Source organism: Trachurus trachurus (assembly GCF_905171665.1).
Source record: "Trachurus trachurus genome assembly, chromosome: 13".
Taxonomy (NCBI): domain Eukaryota; kingdom Metazoa; phylum Chordata; class Actinopteri; order Carangiformes; family Carangidae; genus Trachurus; species Trachurus trachurus.
The window spans coordinates 24,912,316-24,940,309 of NC_139892.1; the positions used below are offsets into that span (position 1 = coordinate 24,912,316).

The following is a 27,994-nucleotide window of genomic DNA, read 5'->3' on the forward strand; positions in this document are numbered from 1 at the left end:
TCTCTTGACCTTCCTCCGATGTTTCATTTTCTTTCTCTCCAAACACCACGGTCCAAATTCCTCCTCTCCTCTCATTTCCTCACCTAATTGAGCTCATTCCTGCGTGCTGCCATACACCAGCAGAGAATAATGGACTCGGATAAGAAATATCTCAGGGGGGATACTGTGGGATAGAATTCACTGCATCTTTTTGCATTTTTATCATAATATAACAAATACACAACACTTGGTCTGTGGGCTATTTTACTGACTCTTAAATATCCCCAGGCATATGGAGCGATGCCTTGAGCCTAATATAAGGTTATTGAATCACAACAACGTGCATGAAACTCTCCTGTATTAGTGAGCCTACACAATGATATAGCACACAAAAAGAGCAATGGGAAAAATCTATCAAAAACACATATATGTTTCCTGTCTTTCAATTTCGTTAAAATGCCTCCATCCTAAATCCAGTCTGACCTTATACCATTATGATTTGCAATATTACTGACAGAATAATGTGCTATGCACATCTCACCTAATGGCATAATTAAAATCTCAAGCTTTTTAATTACTCAATAATTAAAAATGTCTGATGCCAACAGGTGTGATGGCACATTTTCAGCTGATTAATGCCAGTCCCTACTGCCTCGTCTGGAAGCAGAAGGTTATCTAGAAGGTGGTTGGTCTCTCCATGCATGACTTTGACCAGTCTGCCAGCACCTTGCTCCACGTCGCTAGGTCAGGATGTCGCAGCAAGTCATCTCTGTGGATCATGGTTATTCTCTTGCTCAATTCTGACCCATGTACATGTAGTATAAGGATCTCGTTGACAACACAAATGTATAAGGCTTATTGTGCTGTCAATCACTAGCCTATTCCCTCCTCCTCAAGGAGTTGGCACTCAAGCAATGATAACATTCAACTGGTTGTCTCAGAAAAACTCAAAAATGAAAAGGGGAAAAAAAAAGCAGAGTAAGCTTTCTTATTCACCCTTTGAGCACAGAAATTCTTGTGGGTGGCCTAGAAACCTATATCCTAGGTTGAAGAAGCAACCACTGCAGTTTCAAGTGCTAACAGCAGTGGAAACATCTGGACAAGGACGGTGTATGATATGCTCCACCTGAACAATATCTCATGTTCTCTTGATTATAACAATTATTTTAGTAGCCTAGATCTAAACTAAGCAGTAGCCAGCAGCAGAAAGGTTTAAATATCTTTCACTGCTCCAAGATGTAGGCATGTCTACTGTAAATAATATCCTAATAGCCTGAAGATAAAAACACACATGATGAGACATTAAACACCACTTAAACCCTCAACTCCTTTTAAAACACTGTCAGTAGCCTAGCCTACAATATGCCTTTGTCCTAAAGGTATACGTTCATAAGCATTTTCTACCACCCATGCCACCAGAGGGAGTATTCATCTGAAAAGGGAACAGGTTTAGCAGTGCAACAACTGGATCCTAGCTCTGACTTAACTTCATAATGGTCGCCTTGAACATGAAGTGTCTGAGCTCAGTTTACAGTGTCTGTGAATTACCTCTCCTCTGAATCTGAAGTCCCTCAGCCTTTTGCTGCAGGATGGCAACCAGTCCATGTGATCTGAGTGCTGAGAGGGAACAGGCGATTTGCTGGATCAGATAATCGAATGGAACTGAAACAAATAGCCCTACTCTTTGAATATTTGATTTATTTATTTTTTTAGTTTAAGGAAATCTTAAAGCCCGCGAGACTAAAGATTACATTTCAGAGTGTCGCCTGATAACATAAACATTTATCATCAGTCATTTTGAAAAGACTAGGGAAAAAAAAAAAAAAAAAAACTCCGGGGCCAGCAGCACAGAAGTCCAGTGTGTCATATCAGTACAGTGACATACGGATGCCCGTGTGGCCACACTAATTATTGTCAGCGGCTGGGAGTGAATGGACTCGCAGAGAAATGCAACGTCCTGCCCTTCTACATCTTGAATAGTGGGAGTCATGAACCGCTGCAAGGTGACACGTCCTCTGATTTCAACCGAAACTTCAACCTAGACACGCCGTTGTTATTTATCACCATCTGAACCTCCGTCAAACTGCACCAGCTCCTTTTCTTTTCTTATCAAACATCGGGATCGGGACCATCTTGCGCAGTGTTACGGCGAGCGGAGCAAGCGGTGGCGGCAGCGGCGGCGGCGGCCACTCCGGGGAATGTCGACTGGCCGTCAGTCCTGACATCGGCCTCTTCTGATCTCAGACACACCAGCCAAATGGGGTAGAGTACACAGCCTTTCACAAACACTGTCACTGCCGAGGCATGCTAGCTCTTCCTTTATATTTCGGAGCTGTCTTCCTTATGTGTGGACTCCTGTAACTTTCTCCTCTGTTTCTTTTTATTTTTTTATGAAGTCCTCGGGTCGCTAGCAAGCCAATAACAAAGTTCAATTCCCGTTAGCTAGCTCTGGTTCGCTTGCAGATGTGTGGCTACGGCTGCAACGTCGGTTTACGAGCAAGTAGCCTAGCGGAGACATGAATTAGCATGCTAAGTTAGCCCGTGGACCTGGCTGGCGCAGCAAGTCGCTGGGTTCACATCAGGGGCATGTGTCCTTAAATCCTCCTAACAACATTGCGGTGCTTGCTCAACTTTATACATTAACCTTCCCCCGGTCTGTCGACAGGAACATTTCAGTCCAGATAGGTGTAAATTGCCATTATTAGCTTGTCAGCTAGCTAATCTGACAGACACAGCCAAAGCAGCATTTGAATGGTTTTGTGCTAAGCAGCTAAACCGTGTTCAGTAGGTGACAGGCTGCGTAACGATACCTGTCACTTCAATACACACTCAGCGTGGGCATGTGGAGACCAACATGTTGTTAATGCTGCCGCTGCTTCACACATACACTCATACGTACACGCACATTCATCTGTACACATGCTCAGCGTTACCTTAATACCTAATGCAGAAATAAAATACATACAGTATATATCAATTCAGAATATTTTATTTTCATAGGCACTTCCTGTCCTGCTGTGATTCAGTTACCCACAGACAAGTGCAGGCTGCTGTGGAGCAGGACGTCAGGCAACGACAACTCAAGTGTTATGTTGGTTAAAGTTAATTGTCTATTTTAATATTTTAGTTCCTCTACTAGAATTATAGTTAATGAAATGTTATAATTAAATGCTACCAGGCAGCCTGTAAGTGGTGTGGTATAAATGTTTAAACAAAGTTCTCTCTCTCTCTCTGTCTGTCTGTCTCTCTCACTCACACACACACACACACACACACACACACACACACACACACACACACACACACACACACACACACACACCCTTTTCCCCCTCCATAGCTTTCTCTCTCTCTGTGCATGAGTGTGTGGTCTCAGTCCAGTAAACTTATGACAACCTATGACCCTACTAGTTCAGCCTGTTGAATATGGTGTGATAATGCTGCACTGAAATCACTTTACAGGAAGAGATACTACAGCTTTTCTCTGTTGGTACACAGCCTTTCCGTGTGTGTGTGTGTGTGTGTGCGTGTGTGTGTGTGTGCGTGCACAGGCGCTTCATGCTGTGTGTGTATCTACAATATCCTGGTGAGCTATATATAGCACCTAACAGAGTTTGCAACTTGATCTGAATTGTCTTTCAGGTCTACAGTACACTGTGCGTTGCTTTCCACTGGAAGTGAAATATCTCCCTCATCTTTGGTTCACAGTATCTTTTTCTTTTCAAACTCCTTTTAAAGGACGGTTCACTGCCTACCTGTGGGTGCTGGTGCAAGCCTGTTTTATGTGTGTTTTGTCCTCAGAGGCCTCTTTAAATGAGATTGTAGTGGATAATGTAAATGAATCTTGTTTGAGAGGATGCATTAGGCTAAATATTATTTTATTTTAAGTCTATCTAGTGCTTAATATATATGCACACTTAGATGACTGGGTGGACTTAAATAAGAGACAGATAAGGAAATGGCTTATGGCAGAAACTTATCACACTTATCATTCACACCTATTTGTGTGTGAATGTTAAGCGTGCTTCCTGTCTCTTTTGCTTTGTCTAGAGTTGATTTTAACAAATAAGCGTGTGGCAGCCACTGCATGTCCACACACTGCTCCAATGCAAGCAGAGACAGATTTGGTGAGCTGCTGACAAAGTGTTTCTTATCTGGTTAGGTGATCTGAGAACTTTGGGGTGAGTTACAGCGAGCGCTGCTAAGGTGAGCTATGAAAGAATAATGTGATATTGAGAACATTTCCACATGACAGAATATACTAAGACACTTAAGTACTGGACTAGTGAAAAAAGTAAGGCCCCGGTCTAATCCCTAAAACGAAAGTGTTGGTGATAAGCAAGTTTATGATGCCTGCATTGTGGTTCACATTAATTTCACAATGTCTGTTGTGGCTATGTGCATTTCTATGTGCTTGTCTTTTGCATATTTTTGCATAGCCTCTCTCCGCACTGGTACTGGTCTTCAACCTTTTAAATAACATGAATAAATTCAGCCCCACCAATGAGAACAGAGAATTCAGACTCTTTGCTTTACTTGATCAGGTGAGAACAATGCTATTTGAACCATAGACCTTGTGAACATATGCAGATCCTGGCCCTTATCCTGCTTGGTAGTAAATGAGGATGCAATCTGAGTCAGCTACAGGATTCAACATTCAGATACCGTACACATTTTCATGGGGGAACAGACGTTCACCTCTGTTTGTCAGCACTTACCGTAGCCTACTTATGCTATAGTTGTAAAACGTTTAAGATATTTCTCCATGTGTCCAAAGTAACTGATGTAAACACTAGGAAATCATAGTTACAGCGATAGAGAGAGAGGACTCTGATGTTCTGCCAAATTGATGTAATAGCCAACAAATTAGATCCATGTGGGTCTGTGACTTTTGTTTACAAGTTTGAAACATGTAGGTGTCAAACACGATGACTCGAACAGGCAAATGAAACAAAGTGAACTTTTCCAGATACAAAGCCAACTGTAGGTGTGATCACAGGCTTTGTGACCAATGAGGCCACCATGATGCCTAAGCTCTGAGACAATATGTACTGTAACTCATCACCAGAATATTATCATAGTAATATCTGTTACTCATGTGCCTGTGCCTGTCATGGTCAAGTACTGCCCTTACCTCACATACATTGTATAAAATGTGTGTTTTGTGCAAGTTGATTTAAAGTTTAAGTCAAAACGTAGTTGCCCCGCGGCGATTTTTTTCCAGCCGGGTTTAGTAGAGATTTATCGCCAATTAGACGGACCAGGTCAGGTCCAGGTTTTAATGTTCAGGTCCGTTTCTAACTGTAGTAGCAGCAGAGAGATGGGGCAGCTCCTGTATGGGGAGCGTGGCTCTGACTTAGCTCCTGTCCAGCTGAACAGCGGAGTGATAACGTCCGTAAAAAGTTGCAGTGCTGTTATACTGTATATCAGCACTCATGGAACGTCTCTTGTCCAATCAAATTGCTCGGTTGGGACCGGTCAGAACTAACTGTTGTATAAATGTAAATAATCTGCCTCTCATCACTAAAGAACAGTGAAAGTAGACTGTTGTTGGAGAATAACTAAATAACATTTTTAATTTTTGAGTGTAGAAAATGACCAAGTGACTTGCTGGTGCTGTATAGATAGATGCAGGGCTTGGTAGATGCTTGTTTGACGTCTACTGCCTGCTGTATGAATGCACAATAGTATTTTATCTTTTCATGGGTCTCATGGAGCTCAGCATGGCTTAAACAGTGTGTACCATTGTTCCCTCTAAGCGGTGTGTATTGCAAATTGTATTACATATGAATGCACAAACAGGCTCTAACTAGGATTCTGCACCCAGATGCTGCAGCTGTCAGCACCTCTGTCCTCTGTTTTATTTCCCTGTGCTTTTGGATTCATAACATTATTTAAAGTGGATATGAAGTAATGACATTTTTTTGAGGCACAAAAAACACAACAACAACAACAACAAAAACTGAACAAAATACAACTTTTGGTTAAAGGGTGCCTAGATTAAAGTGCCTACTGGAGTAGGCTAGATGCTGAAAAGTTGCCAGCAAAGGCTAAACATGTGCAAACACTTTGATGATCTGGAGGTAATTTCCCACCTCCTTCATATCCAGTCCAGTAATTACAAGTTTGCTTCTTTAAAAAAAAAAAAAAATCCAGGTGAACTTTCCTCTTGGTTTTCTTTCATCTCTTTTTCATCCCAAATTTCTCTCCTCTTGCATCATCTCTCCAGCCCCAAACTCTAACCCTCCTACCTCTACTGTACCTTCACCCCTTGTTGTTCAGGTATGACCTGCGAAAACTAATCGAAATGTCAACTAATTCTTTTCCCCCTCTCATCGTGGTCCTTCTGTCGCACAGTTTGGGAGATACAAGAGGTTTCAGTTAAGGTCAGATTATTTTTAGACTAAAGTTTTTGCCACTGTTTATGGTTAATTCACTGTTGTTTGGGAAGAAGCTGCTGTATACAACCCCAACTACTACCCATGGGAACAACAGCTTCACTTTTAGTTACAACTTCGTTAATCCACAGAATCGAAGAAAAAGGGTCAGATTTAAGAAAATATTGAACAGTAAACCATGTATCAAGTGAACTCTTATTCACACTGTGTTGTAATGATCTTTAACCTAAAACCGGAGACACTGTCTATCTGGTTGGATGCAGTGGTCATCCTCCTCTGAGCAGAATGAGAGGTGTATTCAGCTTGAAACTGACAAGCTTTTGTCCAATCAGCCTTCTGTTTTCCAACTTGCCTCTGTGTCGCACTGCCTGCCTTCTGTCTGTACTGAGGCTGCAGTTTGATCTTTTTCCTTGATCTAGTTGGCTTTCATCCCAGAATGTGTTGGAGAGGATACAACCCTTGACCCTCTGTACAAAATGAGTCCAGTACTTCTCTGTCCCTGAGCTGAGGCAAAACCATGAACTAGGTGCCTGGACGCTTCTTACCACTAAATTTCCAGTCTGTTACCGAGTTCTTCGTCTGTGTTTGTCTGCAGTAGCCAAAAAATCCTGTGTAAATTTCCACATATTTCCATGCCTTGAGCGACATTCTCTCAGTCCGTCCAGTCTAGATCACATACTATGTCACAAGCATGTGCAGAAGAATCCATTCTGAAGCTCATATCTTTTAGCTGAAATTTTTTTTCCTCCTCCGCTTTAGCTCACTACTTTTTTTTCATAAAATTCATAATGCTTTCCCTCAGTGTTAAAAGGAAGGTGCATCTTGGGTCATCTCTTTTGTTGTCACTGTACAGAGAGGCCTGTTACATCAAAAGACAGCACTGCTTTGAGATACTCACAAATGTCTCACTTTTCATTTTTTCTGTGGCCTTTCCTCTGTTGCAGGCCCTCCTCTCTGCACATCGCCTACTGGTTAGCCTATATTTACTCAGCCCCGTGACATGTTTTGTTGCCACAGCAACACCCCCCCACCCCCCAGTGTGCATTTTTTTTTTTGGCTGTCACCTGTGTACTGTCCCACAATGCACTGCAGTTTACCCCCAACAAGTACTATGAGCAGACTGAGAATTGTGAGTGCTGACGAAAAGGCATCTATGCAAAGTAGATTAACTTCCCTGAAAAGTAAACTCCCCCCCTTTGTTAAAAAAAAAAAAAAGCAAAGGTTAAACATAATTGTTTTTTTGACTAACTCAAAAAACCCTCTCAGTTTTAGATGTTTGTTCAAATGGAGTTTGACCTGGAGTAACCTCTTGTTATGCTTGTAGACTAATACATTCTTACAACACCAGGCTGCAGAAAAACAAACTTGACGTCGGGAGAGAAGAACAAGCAAATGATTGAAGGAATGAGGGAGGAAAAAATGTCATGGCAAAGATTATACAGAGCAAGAAATAGATACAGCTACAGGGTTTAATGTGATCAATAATCCATGAACAGGGCTTCCCTGCCTATTATACTCATAGCAAGCACAGTGGAGTGCTCTGACCAAAAAATGTCAAACATGCAGTATGCTTTATAAATTTTTTCCTCCTGCAAGACTTTTGAGCAAGTTCCAATTGTGTCCTTTCCTTGCCTGCAGCCTCGGACGGCATACAAATAAAGTCCTCTCCCAGATAAAAGTTATGAGTTTTGAATATTCTTCCTCTGTGCAGAAGATTTTTAAATACCCAGTGTGTCAATAGCAGATCATTTCTCAAAGATGGTCATAGTCTCTCAGTGATTTGCCACTGTGTGACATCGAGGGTTGGTGCTCTCTAATTAAATGACCTTTCAGTGGTCACATTGTTGCGACCCGTGAGTGAAATATTTTCAAACATTAGTTTTGATTCCGTCAGCAGCCTAAAAAATCTGAAACTTCATTCATCAAAGAGAGTCTAAAGGCTGTAATTTATTGGGTGCTGGCACCAATAATCACTCAGAATGTCTTGATGGCTGTCACTTGGAAGCTGTTTCACATTATTGGTCCCAGTTGGTTCTCCTTGAGTGAAAGTTGGCAGGGGCTTGACGGCTGATTCAACATCTTTAAACCTAGCACTGCTCGCCTGTCATCATCCTTGTTGATGTTTCTGAAGTTGCATAACTTGCAAATCAATTCAGCCCCTGTGACACAAGCACAGCTGACAGAACCATTTTGTGTTCGCCTTAAATTTCAAATTAATGTTTTTCCTCTCAAACATGTTAGTGCTGTGATTTTAATCCCATCAAGAACAGCTGAACCACAGAGTCAGTAACAGTGCTCTGCTGTTTTGTCTACAGGTCTAATAAAAATAAAGCTCCATACGTAACAATTGTCTCATCTTAGCTCACTGGTTTCATGCGTCATCTACCTACAAAAGCAATCCGGTCAGGGATCTAGAAAAATAAACCAGGAGCATGGTCAGTACAGGTGGTGTGAGTTTGCTTTAGCACAACCACTAGCACTGTATCAACCACTACCAATTTTCAGCTAAAAAACAATATGGTAACTATGTTAACTGCTCTCATACAGTATGTCTGCTGGTTACTGATTTTGGTGCAGAACAGACTCCTCATCTGAGTCTGGCTCTGACTCTAATGCCACAGTCAAACTGCATGATTTTAAATACTAATTTGACGTTGTGGATCTAGAAATCACTGACAAAAGCCTCCAATCAGAGGCAAACACCACTCGATATGAGTGAACTCTTAAAAGATGTGATTACTGTTGCGTATATCTGTCGCTGACTAGCTGCAGCCAATCAGAGTGCAGGACATGTGAGGATGAGGGGTTAAAGAGTGTGTAGTGCATGACTCCACATAGCTCCTCATTCGTATATGAACTTTTTAAAAGTTAAAGGTCCCTGATTGCAAGTCAGGAAGTTGTCTTGTGTGTGCAGCATAGTGTGAACTTGACTTCACTGTGAGAGAGAAACATGTATTTCTCTGGTGTTTCCTCCAATGCTAACCATCTTGACACTCTCTGCTCCTTCACTGGTCAACCTAACTTCTTATGTTGTACAATCATATTGAACGGCGCTCAGTGGTCAAGTAGTAGAGCATGCACATCCCATGTTGACATTGCCCAAAGCAGTGATTTCTGGTTCAAATCCTGACTGATGATCTTTACTGCATGTCATTTCTGTCTCTCTTCACTGTCCCATCTAATAAAGGCATAAACATGCCCACAAATAACTTTAAAAAAGAAAATCATATTAAACAACAAAAAAAAAAGAATCAATGATGGCAGAGAATTTTCCAATGAAAATGTTCCTATGCGTTATGAGATGTTTGCTGTAAATGCTTCAGAGCTGTAATTTTGAGTTGGTGGGTAGGTGTGAATCTGCAGCACTGTAGTAAATAGTAATTTGAAAAGTTACCAGGCAGTCCAAACACATTTTTATGTTAGCAAGACCCAACCCTTGTTTTTATTACATTATATCACAATGTGTCCCAGAAAAATGGTCCTCGTCCACCGCAGCTTCACTGTGATCATGGGCATGGGCATTTCTAAGATCCAACTTCAAAGTTGCCCATGTCAAGTCACATTTCATAAAGTTCATCACAGTCAAATTTATAATTGATTGATTGAATGATGATGGTTCACATTGAGAGTCACAGCAGGAAATGTGCAGTGTGTTTCACTCAGTAAAAAGTGGTCAGTGGTGATAAAGGTGACGATTTTGTGCTTGTTTGAAAACCCTTGTATGTGGACATGAAAGGAGCCATTACACCAGCCACATCACCCACATAAGCAAGTGAGCAAACCCCATCAGAGGTGTTCACTTTGCAGGTTGTAATAACCTTAAGGTGTTAAAGACATAAAACATAACTACAGCAGGAATTATGTGTATTCATACTTTTTCTAAAAAAAACAAAACCTATAGTTAATTTGTGGCCAGCAGAAACTGAGTTGTTGACTACATAAAGTCATACATAAAGATATACATGGAGACTGCATGCTTTTCTACTGCACAATTAGTCTCAGGGAAATGTAGCTCATGATTGTGATGTGTAAAACTGAGCTCTCTGTACACTGTAAGCCTCGAGTCCTCTTGAAAACGCAATGCAACTCAGAATCAGGGACTATGCACAGTTTTGATGATATTTGTTGGGAAATGTCGTTTATATATGCAGCCATTCTGGAGGATGTCAACTAGACATTCAGGTGAAGTATGGGAGTACTTTGAACATATTAATGATAAGGCTGAGTGGAAACTATACCTTAGGAGATGAGAAGTCATTTGCAGTGAAGACAAAGGTACATTTGAGGAAAATGATGCCAGACATTAATCAGAGAGAGCTTAAATGAGACGATTACCATGAAAATATTTTTGATTGGATAAGACCTTAAAAAAGTTGTCTTTCAGGACTGACTTCCCTGAATCATTCCTGCAGTAGAGTTTTATTAATGTTATTTATACATTTGGTGGCTGTTGCAATTCAGCAGATAACCTCTTTCAGTATTCTTTATCAAAGTTAAACGTATGGTGTAAGATCCTGCACTTTATCACACAATTCACATTACCAACTTGAAGCTGATGTCCTCAGGTGAACCTGACTCAGATATTTATGGTAGCTGTGCCATGCAATGCCCAATATTGTTATTATTAAACACTGAAGAAGAACTTCATGGGATAAGTTTTGACTTCGATTAGTCCTTCACCGAGGATTCATTTAGTTAACAGTCATACACATTGTGTTAGCCATGGCCTCATCCAAAGTCACCGTGCAGAGTGGCCAAGCACATTTAACTCATTTTCTTTCTCTTAGGCTACATTTCGACTGGCGCCATGTGCAAATGCAGTTTGTTAACCAGCTGATGTAAAAAAAAAAAAAAAAAAGTCCCAACTGTGCGTCTCTGTGTAACTGCGTGGCCTCCTGCGTCATACACATTATTCATTCATCAGTACTGTTAAACACTTTGGCCTCAGTGTTTACTGGTGTTGATCCACAGAGCAGCACTGTGGCTCCTGTGTTTTGGCCTTGGCTCCGTATTTTGTTCTCACTCTTGGCCCTGACTTCCCAGGGCTCTCTGGGTCTATTAATACCAGCTCACTCTAAAAATACAGAGTACTGTGTGACCCACTGGGACTAAATAGAAGCTCAACCTCTTACCGTAGGCAAACTGACACACACACAGACAGACACACACACATATTACGGTTGCAAATCACCAATGCGTTTCGGTGTACAACATCCCCGAATGGTCAGCTGAAGAAAATGAGCAGAACATCAGTTTTTCCACAGTGAAGGGCAAAAACCGTTTGCCAGATTCCTTGAAATCATTCATCAAACCTTTAGGCCCAACTCAGAACACTGATCTTTGTTTCCCTTGATGTTGAAGGAATATGGGGGCATGTGTTTGTGTGTGTTGGCTTGCTTTGTGTGTGTGTATACACTTGTCATTGTGGCCTTAAATGAATTGGCTTCATATGTAAAGACCATGTGCTATGGATTCTAAAACTCATTGAATTATTTCCCTAATTTGTTTGGAGCAGTGATCAGACGCATCTGGACAAGGTCCAACAGCCAAATTGAATTTGTTTCCCAAAACAACTTGTGAAAATGTCAAATGAGAAAAGGGAAAATGGAGAAGATTTTATGCCCTAACACATCTGTTAATTGTTGTCATTGGACCTTGAAAGAAGTCAATAAGAAAAAGATGCGTCCTCTCGGGCATGAACGCAATAATAATGCCAGTCCGCATATTTTTGTTTTTCGGTCATACCGCTCACTCCCTTTTTTAAAATGAATGTTTGAAGAAGAGAGAGTTGGATCATTTCTTTTGAAATCTAATTTATAAAAGCCTAGGTAGGTCAGTAATGGACAACAACATGTTAATTGTTCTCAAGATTCATTCATGTTTTGTTTGTTTTTTATGAACCTCAACACACTGTTGAGCAGATTTTGCAAATAAAGCGAAATGAGCTGCTGGAAGTCAATAGAGCAGAGAGAGCAAACAGTTATTGGTATTGGATATACCAATATTGCAACGGAGATTTGGAGTGTATAGAGCTATGACTGGAAATGAGACACTGAAGCCTGCAGATTGCATGTTTTTCCTGATTGAATTGTGATTGCACATTTGAGACACAAAGAGGTGCTTCTCATCATCCACAGGTGTAAGCATGATGAGTGTGCATCATGTGGATTAGCAGTGATAGATTGTCATGAATAAGATTTGAAAGGTGTGCATGTCTCTATTAACCGTACACACCTTGCGTTGCCTTGTGTAAGACAATAACCTTTTTTCTTTGTTGCAACCAAAGACACCACCTTGTTTGATACCATTTGATCCTACCAAACAGCCATTATCTCTCTCGTCTCTGCTGGAGACATCTTTTTTTAGAACTGGCTGTACCTTGACATGACGCCCTTGGTGGTGAAAAATGTTCAGTTCAGTTGTGCTGCGAGACACGCTGGAAATTTAAGTAAAGCTGGCAGAATGATTTTCTGCCCATATCTTCTGCTGCTCACCTGCTGCACATTCACGGCTGTGACATCCAGGTATTAAGTCAGATTTAAGGCACAAAGCTGTGTCAGCAGTGTCTGATTCTTAGCTGGCTCTTGTCATGTGCTGCTGGTGTTGATTGTATTTTATTCCCTAATTTTTATCATCAAAGACAGAATAAATATAGGCTAACCCCTCACTATGATGCACTGTAGTCCTCAAATGAAATCTTGAAACGCTTTCAAGGAACATAATATTATTGCAACACTATTTGATTAGACTAGAATTTTCACAACTTTAGTGCCATATGACATATTTGATATTTCATAATGAAGACAGTTAATGTAATAAGTAGGGGTGCCAAATTATCGCGTTAATTGCAATTAATTAATTGCAGTCATGTTTAGCGCATTCTGTTTTTAAATTTTTAATCTATAACCCTCAATTTCCACCGGGTCTGTCTGTGCCACGGGCTCCGCCGCTGATCGCCGCCACTCTAATCAATGAGAGCATTTCCACTGGGCACGTCTCAGCAGCGTCCCCGCCATAGTCGATGTACCACCACAGTTAATTTTCAAAATAAAATACACGTGTTTACGGCAGAGCATATTTCCCGCATTACATCTTGAAAACGTTGTAATGGGCAGAGGCCGGCCTGAAGGTCAGAGGTTTTCAGACGCCATGAACGAGGAGATACTGATTGTAAAATCACAGAATAGGCAGATCAACAGGTCAGCACCGAGTTGTTGCACGCGACCGGGAGATCGGGATGTTTACGGCGCTATGCGCTGGTGTTCATGGGAAATGGGGTCTTCTTTTAGGCAAAACACTACCGCTTTGGTCTACTGGCACCGCCAAACTCAAGCAAAAATGAAAGTTCTTTAGTATTGCTTTAAGTGTACATTTAGATAAACTCGTTTAGTGGTATTTTCAGATCACTGAGAATTTCACTTGGCTTTACAGAGGTTTGGATAAAGGGTAACATTTTTTGACTGAGTGCTTAAAATAATTAAGAGTAATTACTCTAAACATTTGTACCCTTAGATATTGTTTTTTTCTTTAATTAATATTCATTCATAGTAGCCTAACTGTGTTTTAGCTGAGTGCTTCCAATTACTTTCTTATTACTACTGTACTGTGCTTTATTCGCTCCATTTGTCTCTTTGACACAGTTTTGCACTGGGTGTGCTGCTGCATAATACAGTGAAAAACTGCAAAGGTCTTATTTTCATATTTGTTTATTTATTATTTTTATGAGCTTAAAGTTATCTTTTAGCAGTTTTGCCTTTATTCGGAAAGATAGAGAGGGGAAGATAGAAAGGGTCAGGTGTCGGTCTCAAACCTTGGCCACTGCAGTCAGGACTTGGCCCTCACGCTATGCCGTCTACCTGCATCTGCATGTAATGCAAATATACTATGATCACTCCGGCCTTCTGCTCAACACTGAACAGACTTTGATCACATGAGTATCCTCTTCTTTGGTTCTGCGTCATCTCATTGGCACATTTTCCTCCTGTGGCCTGCACAGACACAGCTGGTTCTTAAATCTTGGACTGTTTTCATTTCAATCTACTTAACTGACTTTGACTGGCTCAACATTGATACATGTCCAATATACAGTTGTAATTTCACTATTTCAGCAGCTTCAATAGAACAGCAGACTTTCATAATAGGACCTGCATGAGTCTCTTCATACCACACAGGATTATTTTCTCTCACTTGTTACAATCAACCAACAAATCACTTTGCAGTCCACCCATCTGTTCGTGCCTTATTATTTTGTGCTTATTTTTATCGAGCCACTGTGAACCTGCAGGTCAGAGTGTTGTTATTTACTGGTCAGTGTACATTTGAGTTAATCCAAGAGTCAGAATGTCACCCTGCTTCACTTTGGCTGTAATTATTTTTCAAGCTTTCAGCCGTGTGAGAAATTATTAACATGGTTTCTTTTTAATGTGTTTTCTCAGTAATTGGTCAGCTGCAGTCAGTATGGGCATCGCTTCACGCTTCCCTTTCAGGGTGGCGGTGGCATGAAGTCTAGATCAGCTCAACTTGGGTGAGAAATTCTTCAAAGGCTCGTGTGTCTGCTCTCTGATATTGGTCCTTTTGACCTTTTTTTTTCTTCCTGATGAAAACATGCAATTAGCATTTTGAACCTGCAAATACAAATATATGAGAGCAACATATTTTCTTTTTGACAAGTTGTGAAACCATTAAAAAAGAACTACAGGAGACAAGTAAAGTTGCAGCCTGTGAGGCAGATGGAGAGCTGAAACCCTGTCAACATGAACACAAAAGCTTAACTGAAAATGAATGCACACACCTGCTTTGGCAGAAAGTGTTGGATAAGGACAAGAGGAAAACCAAGAGCGCCTCCCTCATGAGACATTAACTGTGATTTTACAACCTCGATTTTAGTGCTAATTAATTGCACAGCAGTCAGGTTCATTTGATTTATTCATCATCCAAATGTCACCGTCATTAAGTACTAATCATTTCTCAAGTTTAGCTGCGAAAAGGCTCAGGTGCAACGTGTGTGTTGGGGTCGGAATCTGACAGATGCAGATGACACGGCCTGAGTTGAGTCCAGGTGCCTTTTGATTAATCGACAACTTTTCATGAACAACTAGAATCAGCTCTAACTTGTATCTGTGCTGTTGTTGGGCAGAGACCGATGGAACACAATCAGTGGCACAGGAATGTAATTTGGCCTATAATGTGAAAACAAAAATGGTTGCAAATTACTGCGAAATGAAAATACAACACTGCTACAACAACATGCAACACGTTTACACTCTTTGCGGTGACACGCCTGAATCATCACTGGTGGAACAAGTTGTTTTAAGGGGTTGCATAATGAATATGAAGGAGAGCAGCTGTGTACAATCAGCCCCAAGGTAATAGCTTGTATCCTCAAAATACTTACATGTTTACTCAAGTTAATTGTTTGTACTTGTAAATGAATAATTATCTTAAACCAGACTTTACATGTCACAGGACTAATCTAAAATGGTTTAGTATTGAGTTGTGTCCTCCTGCCTGCAATCCACTGAAGCACTGTTTTTCAGATATTGCCGCACATATTGGTTCTTGACTGAGGTTTTTCCAAATACATTTTTTGAAACCTGCTACAGTAACAGTGCTGCACAAATAGGTTTTCTTGGCTTGAATGGGTCAGTTAAACATTAATATGCCAACCAAAACCAACCAGCATCATGTCTACTGTAGCTATTACTCCAGAAGGTCAAGAAGCAACATTTGTAACATCGTTTGATATTCATTAATGGCGGATTAGAGTAGTTGTAAAAAGTGTAATTGCTGTTTTGAAGTTGCTGTGATGTTCCTTGTGGCCGATTGCTTAAATTCAGATGGAATTACTGGTTGAGTCAGGTAGACTGTGTGATACATTTACTAGAGGCTTCATGGCTTTTTACAGTCAAAGCTGGGCTGCACCTTCAGGCTTCCCCCCTTGTTGCCCCGTTGATCACGTCAGAGCAGACATGACTGCGAGTCTCCTTGATATCTATTATCTTTACTTAAAGGCCCATTCGAAGGTCAGCGTCCCACCGTGCAATAATCCGCCTCCTCTTTGTTTTGCACAAAGCAAGTGAGTCACACTTTGTCAACAGGGCTGATGTCTGACTGTCCCTGTGTGAGTTAATGAGTGATGAAGTCCTCAGCCAGTGAACAAGGCACCTTCCTACGCTGACTCGAGCGGGTGTTAGTTAATGACTAATTACGGCATTGTGTTTACCATTACCTGTCAAGGTAAGAGTGAGTGGTACCAATGGTTCTGTCGGAGCAACACAACTGACCTGACCGGCTGCGCTGTGTGTGAAGTGGTCGGGTGGTTGTGTCATCGGCCAAAAATGGAACCCAGTGGAAATATTTACATGAGATCTGCATTTTGTCAGCCAAATATCTGGGCTGGATGTCTTTTGAACCGGCTCTGATGACTGTTTTGACCAACTATTGTTCACTAGCAACAGGTGTGGATAGGGTCTTGTTGAGACTTGCAAATGCTAAGGAACTGTTTAATGCTCTGTGCACAAGCAGTTTCTGAGGGAGAGACGCCAAGAAAAAGTTTGTGCACACACAGAATCTTCTTCAACACACAGACAGAGGAGCACCCCCCTGTTTGCAAAGGCTAAAGTCGGTGACTCGGGAGGTTAAGGATGTGGGCAGGTGGCGGTGTCAAGAAGGGGGTCACAGCTATGGACTTGAACCCAGAATGAAGCCTCATGTGTCCGTCATTTTTAACGCTGAGCTTGAAATCCTGCTTAGTTCCAAGGCTTCCTCAGTGAAGCTGGAAGCGGAGAGCTGAAGAGGTGAAGGCCTTATCACCTGTGGTTTCACCCTGAAATACTGTTGATTGACAGCAAACCACTGGTGTTACTAGTGTTGTTTCTGGAAAATGCCAAAATTAAAAAATCTGAATTTGCAGGTAATGATTTTTTTTTTTTTTTTTGCTGGTTTTTGCTTCAACTGAGTGAAAGAGGGAGACGCAGGTATTAGCACAGACAGTGTTGTGGAATGTGTGGTGTTTTTGTGGTTTGTGAAATGTTTGGTAGGGGGAGGGACCTAAACACTGTTGAGCTACTTCTGAGTTGCAGGCCTCCCCCCCTCCGACGGCGTGAACTCAGTCTCTGCTCTGTTTTCCTTAAAGGGACAGTTACCTCACTGGCTTCGCTCTCCTCTTAATCATTAGGCCTCTTCTTTTCTTTCTCTTTTCTGTATTTGATGTGGACCCCACAGGCTGAAGACACACACACACACACACACACACACACACACACACACACACACACACACACACACACACACACACAGACACACAGATAGCACTGACTGTAAGGGTTGCTATCTGCCTCCACTGATGATATTACTCTGTTCTTGTCCCCTCAGGTCCATGTGTGGTCAGTGAAGTGTACTGGGGAGCAGCATGGCAGTGTGTCAGCTGAACATCTGGGTGAGATGAGGTGAGTGAGAGTTTGCTTTAGAGCCCTAACCTGGGACCAGAGTGTACCACCAATCATCGGCACAGGACACACTCAAGATTCAATATTTAGTTTTAATGGAAAATTAGAAAGAAAAAAAAATCAATTTGTACTAAATTTATTTTCCTAAATTTAGTTCAGTAGTAGCAATTTTCTGATCAATTATTTTACATAAATCAAGTTGCTGCTTTTTTGGTGGCCAGGTTTGCATTGCCTCTGGATATATAAATCTGAATTTGTATTAATATGACATGATATGAATATAACATAACTACGAAATACTGATCATCATGATTTGACTTTTCTTCACCAGTGTTGGCTGTAAGCAATGTGAGCTCCACTGACAAACAGGCACAGCTATTCTGCATACTGGCCCTCCGCCTCATTCACCAGCTAATCAAATGCACCAAGACAATAAACTGGCCAATCATGGCAAGCAGGTCACCAGTGACAGCCGATCCCAAATACCAGGTGTAAACCAGCAGGCTCAGCAGCAGCCGGGAGCAGCTGGCCACCTGGGTCCAAAGGGCGTCAGTGCTGGGAGCCATGGAGTCAAAACCAACCAGATTTCCCCTGGCAACCCTGGGCTAAAGGCAGTCAGCAAATCAGTGAGCAGTGTCGGAGGGATGCTGAAAACCAAATCCAAGCGGGAGCGAAGCGTCTCCATCGACTCTGGTGAATCAAGAAATGCCATTCCTCCAGCCCTGGAGACAGATGCCAAAGGAGGTAAGGCAGGCGCACGCAGAAGAAACTGTGTCAGCATCTGAGCCGTATAGACGGTGTGTTTCTGTTCGAAGTATGCTGAAGTTCACTTCCTTTACCTTCCTATCAGCCATATCTTTACCCGAAACACCAGATTACGTGCATTCGCCGCCTCCACAGCAGGAAGTGAATATAAGGACTGAGAGGACACAAGAAGTTGTTTATTCTCTTGCTGAAATGCCCTGACCTTTCAGTGAAGCGTCAGAATTTCCCCCTGGCTTTTGATAGTTTGTGCCATGCTTGTGCTGCAGTGACGTTTCTCAGATGAAGAAGCATCTGGGCTCAGAGGGAGAGAGAGAGAGAGAGACGGGTCATGAGGTTGTGAAAACTTAGTAAATGGAGAGAGGCTCTTATTAAAGCAGAAGATAATAAGTGGGTGGAAGGGCATGAAGCTTCCTTTTGAGAGAGTCTCAGTAATAGAGTACAGTAGTAGTGTGCGTGTGTGGTTCAGTACAAAGTGTTTTATTTGCTTTTTTTTTTGCTGTTACTTATTTAGACATGTTCACGTGAGGGTTAACTGCAGATGACATTAATGCGATGTTGTGCAATTCATCAGGGCTTCCTGTGTATGATGTGAACCTCTTCACACACACACACACACACACACACACACACTCGCACATAATCCCACACCTTGACACACTAAAAACAGGAGAGGTGTGGTTCCAACACAAAAAGCTGAAAAGATAGGGTGGATCGACATTTGAAGGCAAACTCCTTCTGGCTCCATTTGACCTCCCCTCTCCACTCCTCTTGCCTCTCTACCTGTGATCTCATTCTGTGTGTCAAAAAACAAGAGGGCATTCATATGAAATGCAAAATCAGCCCAGCCCCAAACCTGGAAACCCTGCACAAGTGGTGATAGTCTGATCAGGGTATAGCAGACATAGCTGACTTTCTTGTTAAGTTAAACCTGTAACTGGTGGCAACAAGATCACAAACAGAAAACAAGATGTCAGCTCCTTGTACTTCATAGAGCTTCATATTGCCTCTGTGGCGTCCGGAGGCAAAAGTCCTCCCTCTGCTGTCATTTTGTCTGTACTGTCACTGCAGACTTCCTTCCTCCTTTACTGTACATTCTCACTCTTTTATGTTTGTGGTTACCCAAGCTCATCTGATGTGTTTACGTGAAGGCAGTTTTCTGCCGCAAACTTGGTAACATTTTGAGTAATGAACCTGAAAAATCTTCACAGATTTGTTTATATGACCTATGTGACACAAATCTGAGATATTGTCTGAGTGTTTTATTTTCCCGTCACCTTGAGGTGTAGGAAGCCACTGTTTCATTTGATTTCAGTCTCATACTGCACAGACCGCTGCAGCATACCGTAGTTCTTGCAGCTGTTTGCACACAGTAGCACAAAATTATTAGTGCACCGTGTGAAAAGGGCTGAGCACCTGAGTCTGAAAACACCGCATCTGTAGATGTGATTAGCATGCGTGGCATATTGATGAGGGGAAAAACAGAAAACATACAAACATGGAAACATAGAAACATAGAATTTCCTGGGTTCTATTTTTACTTGTTAGTTTTGAATTTCCAGTTCTGAATTTTTTCCACTTAAATTAATTTGATAAAATACATTTATATTCAGCTCAGCTTGTGTTTTTCACTATTTATGAATGTTTGAGACCTGCACATTTACATATTTGCCATTACTGCCCACGAAAGTATCACAACAAGAGCATGTTTGTAGAGGACGTGGTACAAACATGGCTGCCTAAATCCATGTTTTCTTGAAAAAAAATATTACTTTTTGTTTATTTTAACCCTAAAATTAAACAATTTATAACCATTTTATGATTCATTTTAAGTGATTTGGCATTTGACATTGTGTTCATATAAAGTGGTTTTCATTTATGAAGCCATGTGCTTCATTATTACAGGGTTCTTACGGATCCTTAAAAAGTCTTAAAAGGCATTGAATTCATTAATCTAAAAACAAGGCCTTAATTGGCATTAAAATGTCTTATATCAATTTTTCAAAGGTCTTAAAAATGTTAACACTTGGTAAGTGGGATTTTATGATTGTAATTAGTCTCAAATCTCAAAATAATTGGTAACATTCCGACATAGAGAAGTTGGTGGCGGCCGTCACTGCTAAATTTCTTACCGCCACCAGCTCCCAAATCAGTTTTTTTTCCCCCCCAATCATTCATGTAGCAGTCACTTTACCTTGGACCACATAGGAAAGTGGGTAAAATTGTCCCTAACCCTATGTAATAGATGTGGTGACAGTTTTTTTTTTTTTTTTTGCATTTGTGATTATTGTGAAGTCGGTCTTAAATTTCATTTAATCTGGCATTAAAAACGTCTTAAAAGTCTTAAATTTAAGCTGGCTTAAGCTGTAGGAACCCTGTATTAGCAGGTGGAGCAAACTGCATTAGAACAGACAGTAGCACATTAGCCTCTGGCTCTGGAAAATACAGTGGTGGGTCTGGCCCATCAGAGGGAAATTGAAATTAAATAGATAAAACTCATAAACCCCTTTAAACAGCATACTGTAACAGCTGATGCCCAAGTGATGATGTGTGTGTATGTGTATTTTCTCCTAGAGGGTGTTATGCGCAGTAAGCGGCGCTGTGTTCTTGAGAAGAAACAGCCATATAGTGGAGATGAGTGGTGCTCTGGACCTGACACAGAGGAAGATGAAGACAAGCCACACACCACGACCCACAGTGAGTGTGTTCCCTCCACGGGGCGTGATACACATTGAATGTAGCACAGTTCTCACTAACAATGGTGTCATTGTGGCCACAACTGTGAGGACTACTCGAATTACACATAGAAATCCCAAGCCATGTCTCAAAGTTATTTTCAATGAATACAACAGGTTAAAGCCATAAATTATGCTGTTCTTAGATCCTGTGCTTACACTGAAGGGAAGAAGATACCAGCCTGGAATGTCAGACTATCCCTTTCAACAGACTTGACTTAACATGTGTTTTAGCTCCATCTAGTGTTTAGATGTAGCCAAAAGGATATACTGGTAGTACAATTGTAAATGTGGAGACCACTTTTGATAAATTAAACCAGTTTACTCCTGTTTTTTTTTTCCCCACAGGGGAGCGTGGGCTGGTAGGTCCTCTCCAAGGGCTCTCTGATCGCCTGTCTGCCGGGCCCCTTTCCGAACCAGGGGGAGGCCCTGTAATGGGATGTGGAGTGGGACCAGGGCTAAAAGCAGAGCCACCTCAGTCTTCGCAGCAAGTGGTGTATGTTTTCACAACCAACCTAGCCAACAGGTAAGAACTGTTTGCAGGCCTGACATGCAGGTGATAATTCTTGTCACAAGTACATGTCTACATTTGGTTGATCTTGATTTGGATTTGATTGCGTACTTCAGCACTGATTTATGCAACTGCAGTAATCATTTAGTTTTGTGTTTCTTTCTCTATGTGTTTGACAGTGCTGCAGAGGCAGTTATGAAAGGACAGACTGATTCCATTCTTCTGTTTCACCAGCAAAATGTTTCACGCACAAAGTTGGAGCAGGTCAGACATCCATACCGCAGTGGCAAATTAAACCTGTTCAGATTATGTGACACATTCATTCATTCATTCGACTTGTATAGCGCTTTTCAAGAACCCAAAGACGCTTCCAGAGAACCTGTTTAACCATAGGGGGGTAAAAGTGTTTTCCACAGTAAATATCACAGGTGCAATGAATGTAGGATGGTCAATTTTTTTTTATAGCTATTTTGGTCTAGCATGTATGCTTGTTCCTGTTTCTATCTGCACTTGTTATGACTGCTGTACTGAGCGAGTGTGTTCTGTTGTTTTAGCAAATTGAAAGGCAATACAAGATATGATATAAAGTTATGTTATGTTGCTCTATGCTATGTCATGTCAATAACTACTACTACTTTCTTAATGGCCTAAACTCATTTCTTTTTCTTTTGTTTGTCACAGGGTCACCCATCAGGAAAGCTTCCTAATATATCAGACAAAGTAAACTCGAGCAGTTCTCCACCTACAGGCACCCCTAAATCCCAAAGCGGAACGCCACGGCCATCCTCTGCAGGAGTTGGAGGCCCAGTGCATCCTGTAGGGACACCATCATCAGCAGGACACTCAGATAACGAATCTTCTCAGACCAGATCCGGAGGAGCCTCCAGCAATAATAGCATTGTTGCCCATAGGTCAGAGGGAGGTACCACAACGACACCTGCAGGCCCAGTCCTCGGAACTGGAGATGGGGAGGGTGCAGGGGGTATGCCTCTTCCTATTGCTACTGTTTCTCCCTCAGAGAGCCCCTCCATTCTATCTGCACACCTACAAAGTGACATAGGCCAGAGGAGTGGCCCAGTGAACACAGATGGTCTTTCCAAAGAGCAGCTGGAACATAGGGAGCGCTCTTTGCAGACGCTGAGAGACATAGAGAGGCTGCTTCTGCGTAGTGGAGCCAGTGGAGGCTCTGGAGACACAGGAGGCAACAATGCTACTAATAACCCCTCCAATCTCAATAATAACAACAATACTGATAGGAGTGGTATTCTTGAGGACAGTGACAATGGTACTAATAATCCTGGAAATTGCAGTAGTGGTAATGTGCTACCTCCAATGGGAGGTATGAAGAAATATGAAGAACCCCTCCAGTCCATCATTTCTCAAACACAGTCACTTGGTGGGCCTGCCCTTGACAGTCCTCAAATGGATTCTCACCATAACCTACCACAACACCCCCATCACCAGCTGTCTTCACCTGGGATCAACATGGGTTCCTTACATGGACCAGAAGGGCTGACCCCAGAGCAAATGGCATGGAGAAAACTTAAAGAAGAATATTACCAAGAGAAAAGACGACAACAGGAAATGCAACCCCCCACACATCCCCAGCACTTTAGGATGGTGAATGAGATGAACATACATGGGGGTCCCATGATGATGAGAGGACCTCCTCCTCCCTACCACAGCAAGCCTGGAGACCAGCAGTGGGGTCCAGGCAATATGATGGGAGGAGGGATGGGTGGGAATGTACGAATGATAGACATGCACCAAGAAGGACCTCGTGGCCCAAGGTTCTTGGGGCCGATGCAGCGAGGCCCACCAGGAGGAGGAGGATTTCCTGGTAGTCCAGGGGGAATTTTATCCATGGAAGGTTTAGGACCCCAAAGGCCCACTAGACCCGGAATGATTTGGCTAGATGACATTGGTGGTGGAGGTCCTTTTCATGGCTGCTACCCTGGTGGACCTCCTCAGCACTTACAGGGTGACCCAGAGCATCTGTTAACACGTGAGGAAATGTTTCGCATCATTGAGAAACAGCAAATGCAGGGGATTCCCAGGTTTGAACTGGACAGATTAGCAAAACAGCAACAACAGGACAATATGGGCTCAAGAATCATGGATAATCCTGGGGGCCCAGACTTTTCCAATTTGGGAATGGGCCGGGGCCCACCTTCTACTCGAGGTGATCCTATGGACTTTCCTGGATCACGGGATATTATGGGCTCTCCTGGAGGGGGTCCTCAAATGAGAGACTTGGTGGATTCTCCTCTGGGGAGCAACCTCACAATGAACATGAACCCTCAGATGAGTGTTCAGCAACAACAGCAGATGATGTTATCTCAGAAGCTCCGAGGTCCTGCTGGTGGCGTATCTTTAGGTGAAATGTTTAGCCCTGGAGAGATTTCACGAATAAGGGCTTCACAGAATGGAAGAGGAGGAAACAAAGGAATGATCCAAGGACCTGATGGCCCTTTTCAGTTTCCCAATCAAGGTCCCTTTTCTGGGGGACAGGTAGATGGGCCCTATCTTCAGCAACCCGGCCCTGGGATGTTTGGGCCTGACCAACAAGGTCCTAATCAAATGGGCAGCACATCGCGGCTTAGTCACATGCCAATGACTGGAGGCCTCAGGGGAGACCTCGGCTCTAGGCACCCCTCTGATCTATCAATCAATGTTAACCCTTTGACCTCTCCTTCAGTGCCTCCTCCTCATCAACTCAAGTCACCATCCCTCAACCAAGAGCCATCTCCTCTCCTACCCTCCCCCTCCGCTCCAGGACTGAAGTCACCCTCACAGATACCCTCTGCAGGACATCACCCCCCTCTTCCTCCTGCATCTGGTGCTGGGACTCCCTCTTCTTCTTCCATGAAGTCTCCCCAGGTAATGGGGTCTTCCAACCTTGGGTTGCACTCTCCAACTGCCTCTCCTGGACGACTGAAGTCCCCAGTCATGGCTGTGGGCTCGCCAGGATGGACGTCTCCTAAAACAGCTCTTCCAAGTCCAGGTGGTCCAACAAGTGGGAAAGTAGTGGGCAATGGAGGAAGTAGTTCCACTGAGACAGGTACAATCAGAATCCAGTAAAAAGCAGAGATTCTAGCCTTTCATCTTAAATGTTGGATTATCATTAATGGTTTTCTTCATATGGCTGGGACATTATCATTTTTCTCTTTTTTGCAGGTCAATCACTTCCCCCCAGGAGCTCCAACTCTACGCCCATCAGCCAGCCAGGCTCTATGAATCCTAGCATGCCATTTACTTCTTCTCCCGATGCTCCTCCATCTCAGAATCCTTTATCGCTTATTATGTCTCAGATGTCCAAGTATGCCATGCCTAGTTCTACTCCTCTCTACCATGATGCAATCAAAACAATCGCCACTTCCGATGATGAGATGATGCCTGATCGACCTCTTTTATCTGGTGTTAGCATTGGAGGTATGACAATATCTCAGTATCTCAGTTAAGTCTATTGTAATTCATGTTAAAATATAAAGGAACAAAATGTGTTACTCAGGGCCAGCAGCATAAAGGATAATAAGACTTTCTTTTTAAATAGACCCTATAGTAATGATAATAATTAAGATAACACATAGTCAGTGAGGACATATTGTGACATAACCTTTAAACTCATCAGAGAGAAAGTTGTTGAGTGGCGCTGATTCATTACATAAAATACTTAATGATGCTTTAATTCATAGATGTGTGTTGTTTGACCTTCTCTCTTACTGTGTACACACCAAAAGCGACTTTTATTTGTGGCACGACAGAATAACATATTAAGTCAATGGAATGATGCGACATGCCGCACAACATCCTGTGGAGGGGCACGCAGCCACAAATAAAGTCACTTTTGGTGTGTACGCAGCCTAGGAATTAAAAGATGTTCTGTTAATATTCCAGAAGTCTAATAGATTGAGAAAAAATGCAGTCTGTTTTCAAATGCTAATGTAAGGTTTTCACATGCTGTCCTTGTTTGTCTCCAGGAAACATGGGGAATCCTCAGTCCTCCCAGATCCTAGTATCCCAAGGCTCCATTGGTCCTCACAGTGATCCACAAAGCCCCATGGCTATTGTAAGCCAAGCTCAGCAACACCTGTCACATGACACCTCAGGACCTGTGCTTTCTTCCCCAAACCAAATGGGCATACCTGCCATGAGTTCTGCCATGATGGGGGGTGGCGGGCCTGATGGAATGGGGCCCTGCAACGTTTCACCCATGTCTCAGAACCAGATGGCAGGTTTTCCTCGTATGCAGCCACCATCTCATGGAAACATGCACTCACCTATTGGCGGAATGTCACAGAATTTCTCTCAGGCCAATGAGGATATTCTGCCCCCCCAGCAGTTACACCTGCTAAACAAAGGCCATCCTCACCAACGCTCCTCTCACCCCTCAGACTCATTTGCCTCTCTGGCCATGGGGGAAGGCCCGGATCTGAGTGAAGTCATACGACCCACTCATACAGGGATCCCTGAATTTGATCTCTCCCGCATCATTCCTTCCGATAAGCCCAGTAGCACCCTTCAGTATTTCCCCAAAAGTGAGTCACATCAGAATCCACATCAGGGGCCACCCTCCCAGCAACCTACTCCACAGCAGCTCCTCAAACAGCTGTCTTCTTCTGGCCCTCCACACAACAGCGGTCCTTCATCCAACCCCCACTTAGCAAACCTACAGAATATGATGGATGAACAGCAGCTGCCACCTCACCCCTCACATGGTGGAATACGCCAAAGTATGGGCATTCCTCAGGGGGGCTCTAGGGGTATGGTTTCTGGTGGGGGCATGGGGCCCATGTGCCCTCCTGGACATATAATGGGAAGGACAGGCATGGTTCCCCAGCAGCAACTCCAGCAACAGCAAGCCATGATGGCCAACAGCCTTCTTCACCATCCTTCTAATCCATACCCAGGCATGATGCCCTCCCAGCAGCACCCACACAATCTCATGGCACAGCAGAACATTATGATGATGCAGGCTAAGCAGCGAAGCATGTCAATTCCAGGGGATCCCTTTGGCCCCCAGGGTCCTCTAATGTCCCCACAGGGTCCAATGATGGGCCCCCCGCACCCGCAATCTGGTATGATGGGTCCCCAGTCTCTCAGACAGCGGGGAATGTCTCTGGACAGTCCCATTGGCTATGGCCCTGGAGGCATGGCCAATATGCCATTCTGATCCAGCTTCCATAAACTGTATAAAAAAAAAAAGTGTCCACTAGTTAAACTTCCCATTGTGTCCAATGTTTTTTTCATTAATGTTATTCTTGCAGTTATTTGAAAAGAAGAATGTAAAAACAATGTATCAGTGATAATCTTAAAATTTTGGATTACAACTGATTAAAACATTTAATATTTAAAAGCACTGTATCATGGTTCAATAACAAATCTGAAGCCATTTTCTAAAATACTGTAAAATATGTATATTTCAAAGATGTGTGTACTTGTTGTGGGAACAGAGTGGCATTCAGGAGAGGAGTGCCTCAAATTTATATTTGTTTTAAAATCATTGATTTATTTTCTCCAACTACCAAACTGTTGTGAAGAGAAGTTACACACACACACACACACACACACACACACACACACACACACACACACAAACACACATGCACAGACAGACAGACACACACACACACACACACACACACACACACACACACACACTGGCACACACATGCACAGTCACATATCTCTTCAAGTGTGTCTATCAAATATACATATAATACATTCATATGTCTGTGTGTATGTGTGTGTGTGTAATATAATATATACTTGCTGTACATAAGATGCAATTTGTGATTGTTTGCAGTTGTTCTGTATAACTGTGTTTTAATAGAAGTCTAAAAATAGAATAATACTGATCTCTAAGGTGGTTTTATTTTGGTTATTGTGTTGTCAATTACTGTTGTTTGATAACACTGACAAGGGGACATTGATGTTGTGTAAGATTTGATATCTTTATTTAATTCATTTAGCAATTGCTAAAATACAAGCAAAAACAGGTCTTAGCAAACGGTAACAATTTTTTTTCTTGACTTGGGTAAATAAAACATCTTGCAATCAAGTTAGCAGTGGGTAATATATTGTCAGAACATCTGATAAAAATAGTAACATTACAAGTGAAATATAAAACGGAACAGAAGCATTTTAGTTACAGCTGACATT

General features: G+C 42.4%; 1 protein-coding gene across 3 annotated transcripts; it reads left to right on the plus strand.

The window, feature by feature from the left end:
• Window positions 1–1,875: 1,875 nt before the first annotated feature.
• On the plus strand, window positions 1,876–27,850 carry bcl9l (bcl9 like). Of its 3 annotated transcripts, none has more exons than XM_083985458.1 (9): window positions 1,876–2,241; window positions 17,751–17,824; window positions 18,156–18,568; window positions 21,161–21,283; window positions 21,670–21,847; window positions 22,012–22,096; window positions 22,514–24,893; window positions 25,010–25,264; window positions 25,813–27,850. In XM_083985458.1, exons 3-9 carry the CDS (start codon window positions 18,244–18,246, stop codon window positions 27,003–27,005), a joined length of 4,539 nt encoding a protein of 1,512 aa, XP_083841584.1. In that variant the 5' UTR covers window positions 1,876–2,241; window positions 17,751–17,824; window positions 18,156–18,243; the 3' UTR covers window positions 27,006–27,850. The 3 variants fall into 3 exon arrangements, with proteins under 3 accessions (XP_083841584.1, XP_083841585.1, XP_083841586.1); XM_083985459.1 differs by lacking the exon at window positions 1,876–2,241 and adding an exon at window positions 16,507–16,613; XM_083985460.1 differs by lacking the exons at window positions 1,876–2,241; window positions 17,751–17,824; window positions 18,156–18,568; window positions 21,161–21,283 and having other exon boundaries at window positions 21,746–21,847; window positions 21,981–22,096.
• The last annotated feature ends 144 nt before the right edge of the window (window positions 27,851–27,994 follow it).

Bases quoted from the DNA above. Each gene is read 5' to 3' on its own strand.
- bcl9l (XM_083985458.1), top strand. From the start codon at position 18,244: ATGCACCAAGACAATAAACTGGCCAATCATGGCAAGCAGGTCACCAGT. The intron at 22,097-22,513 runs GTCAGACATCCA...TGTTTGTCACAG, and splicing joins CACGCACAAAGTTGGAGCAG to GGTCACCCATCAGGAAAGCT. The intron at 24,894-25,009 runs GTACAATCAGAA...TCTTTTTTGCAG, and splicing joins AAGTAGTTCCACTGAGACAG to GTCAATCACTTCCCCCCAGG.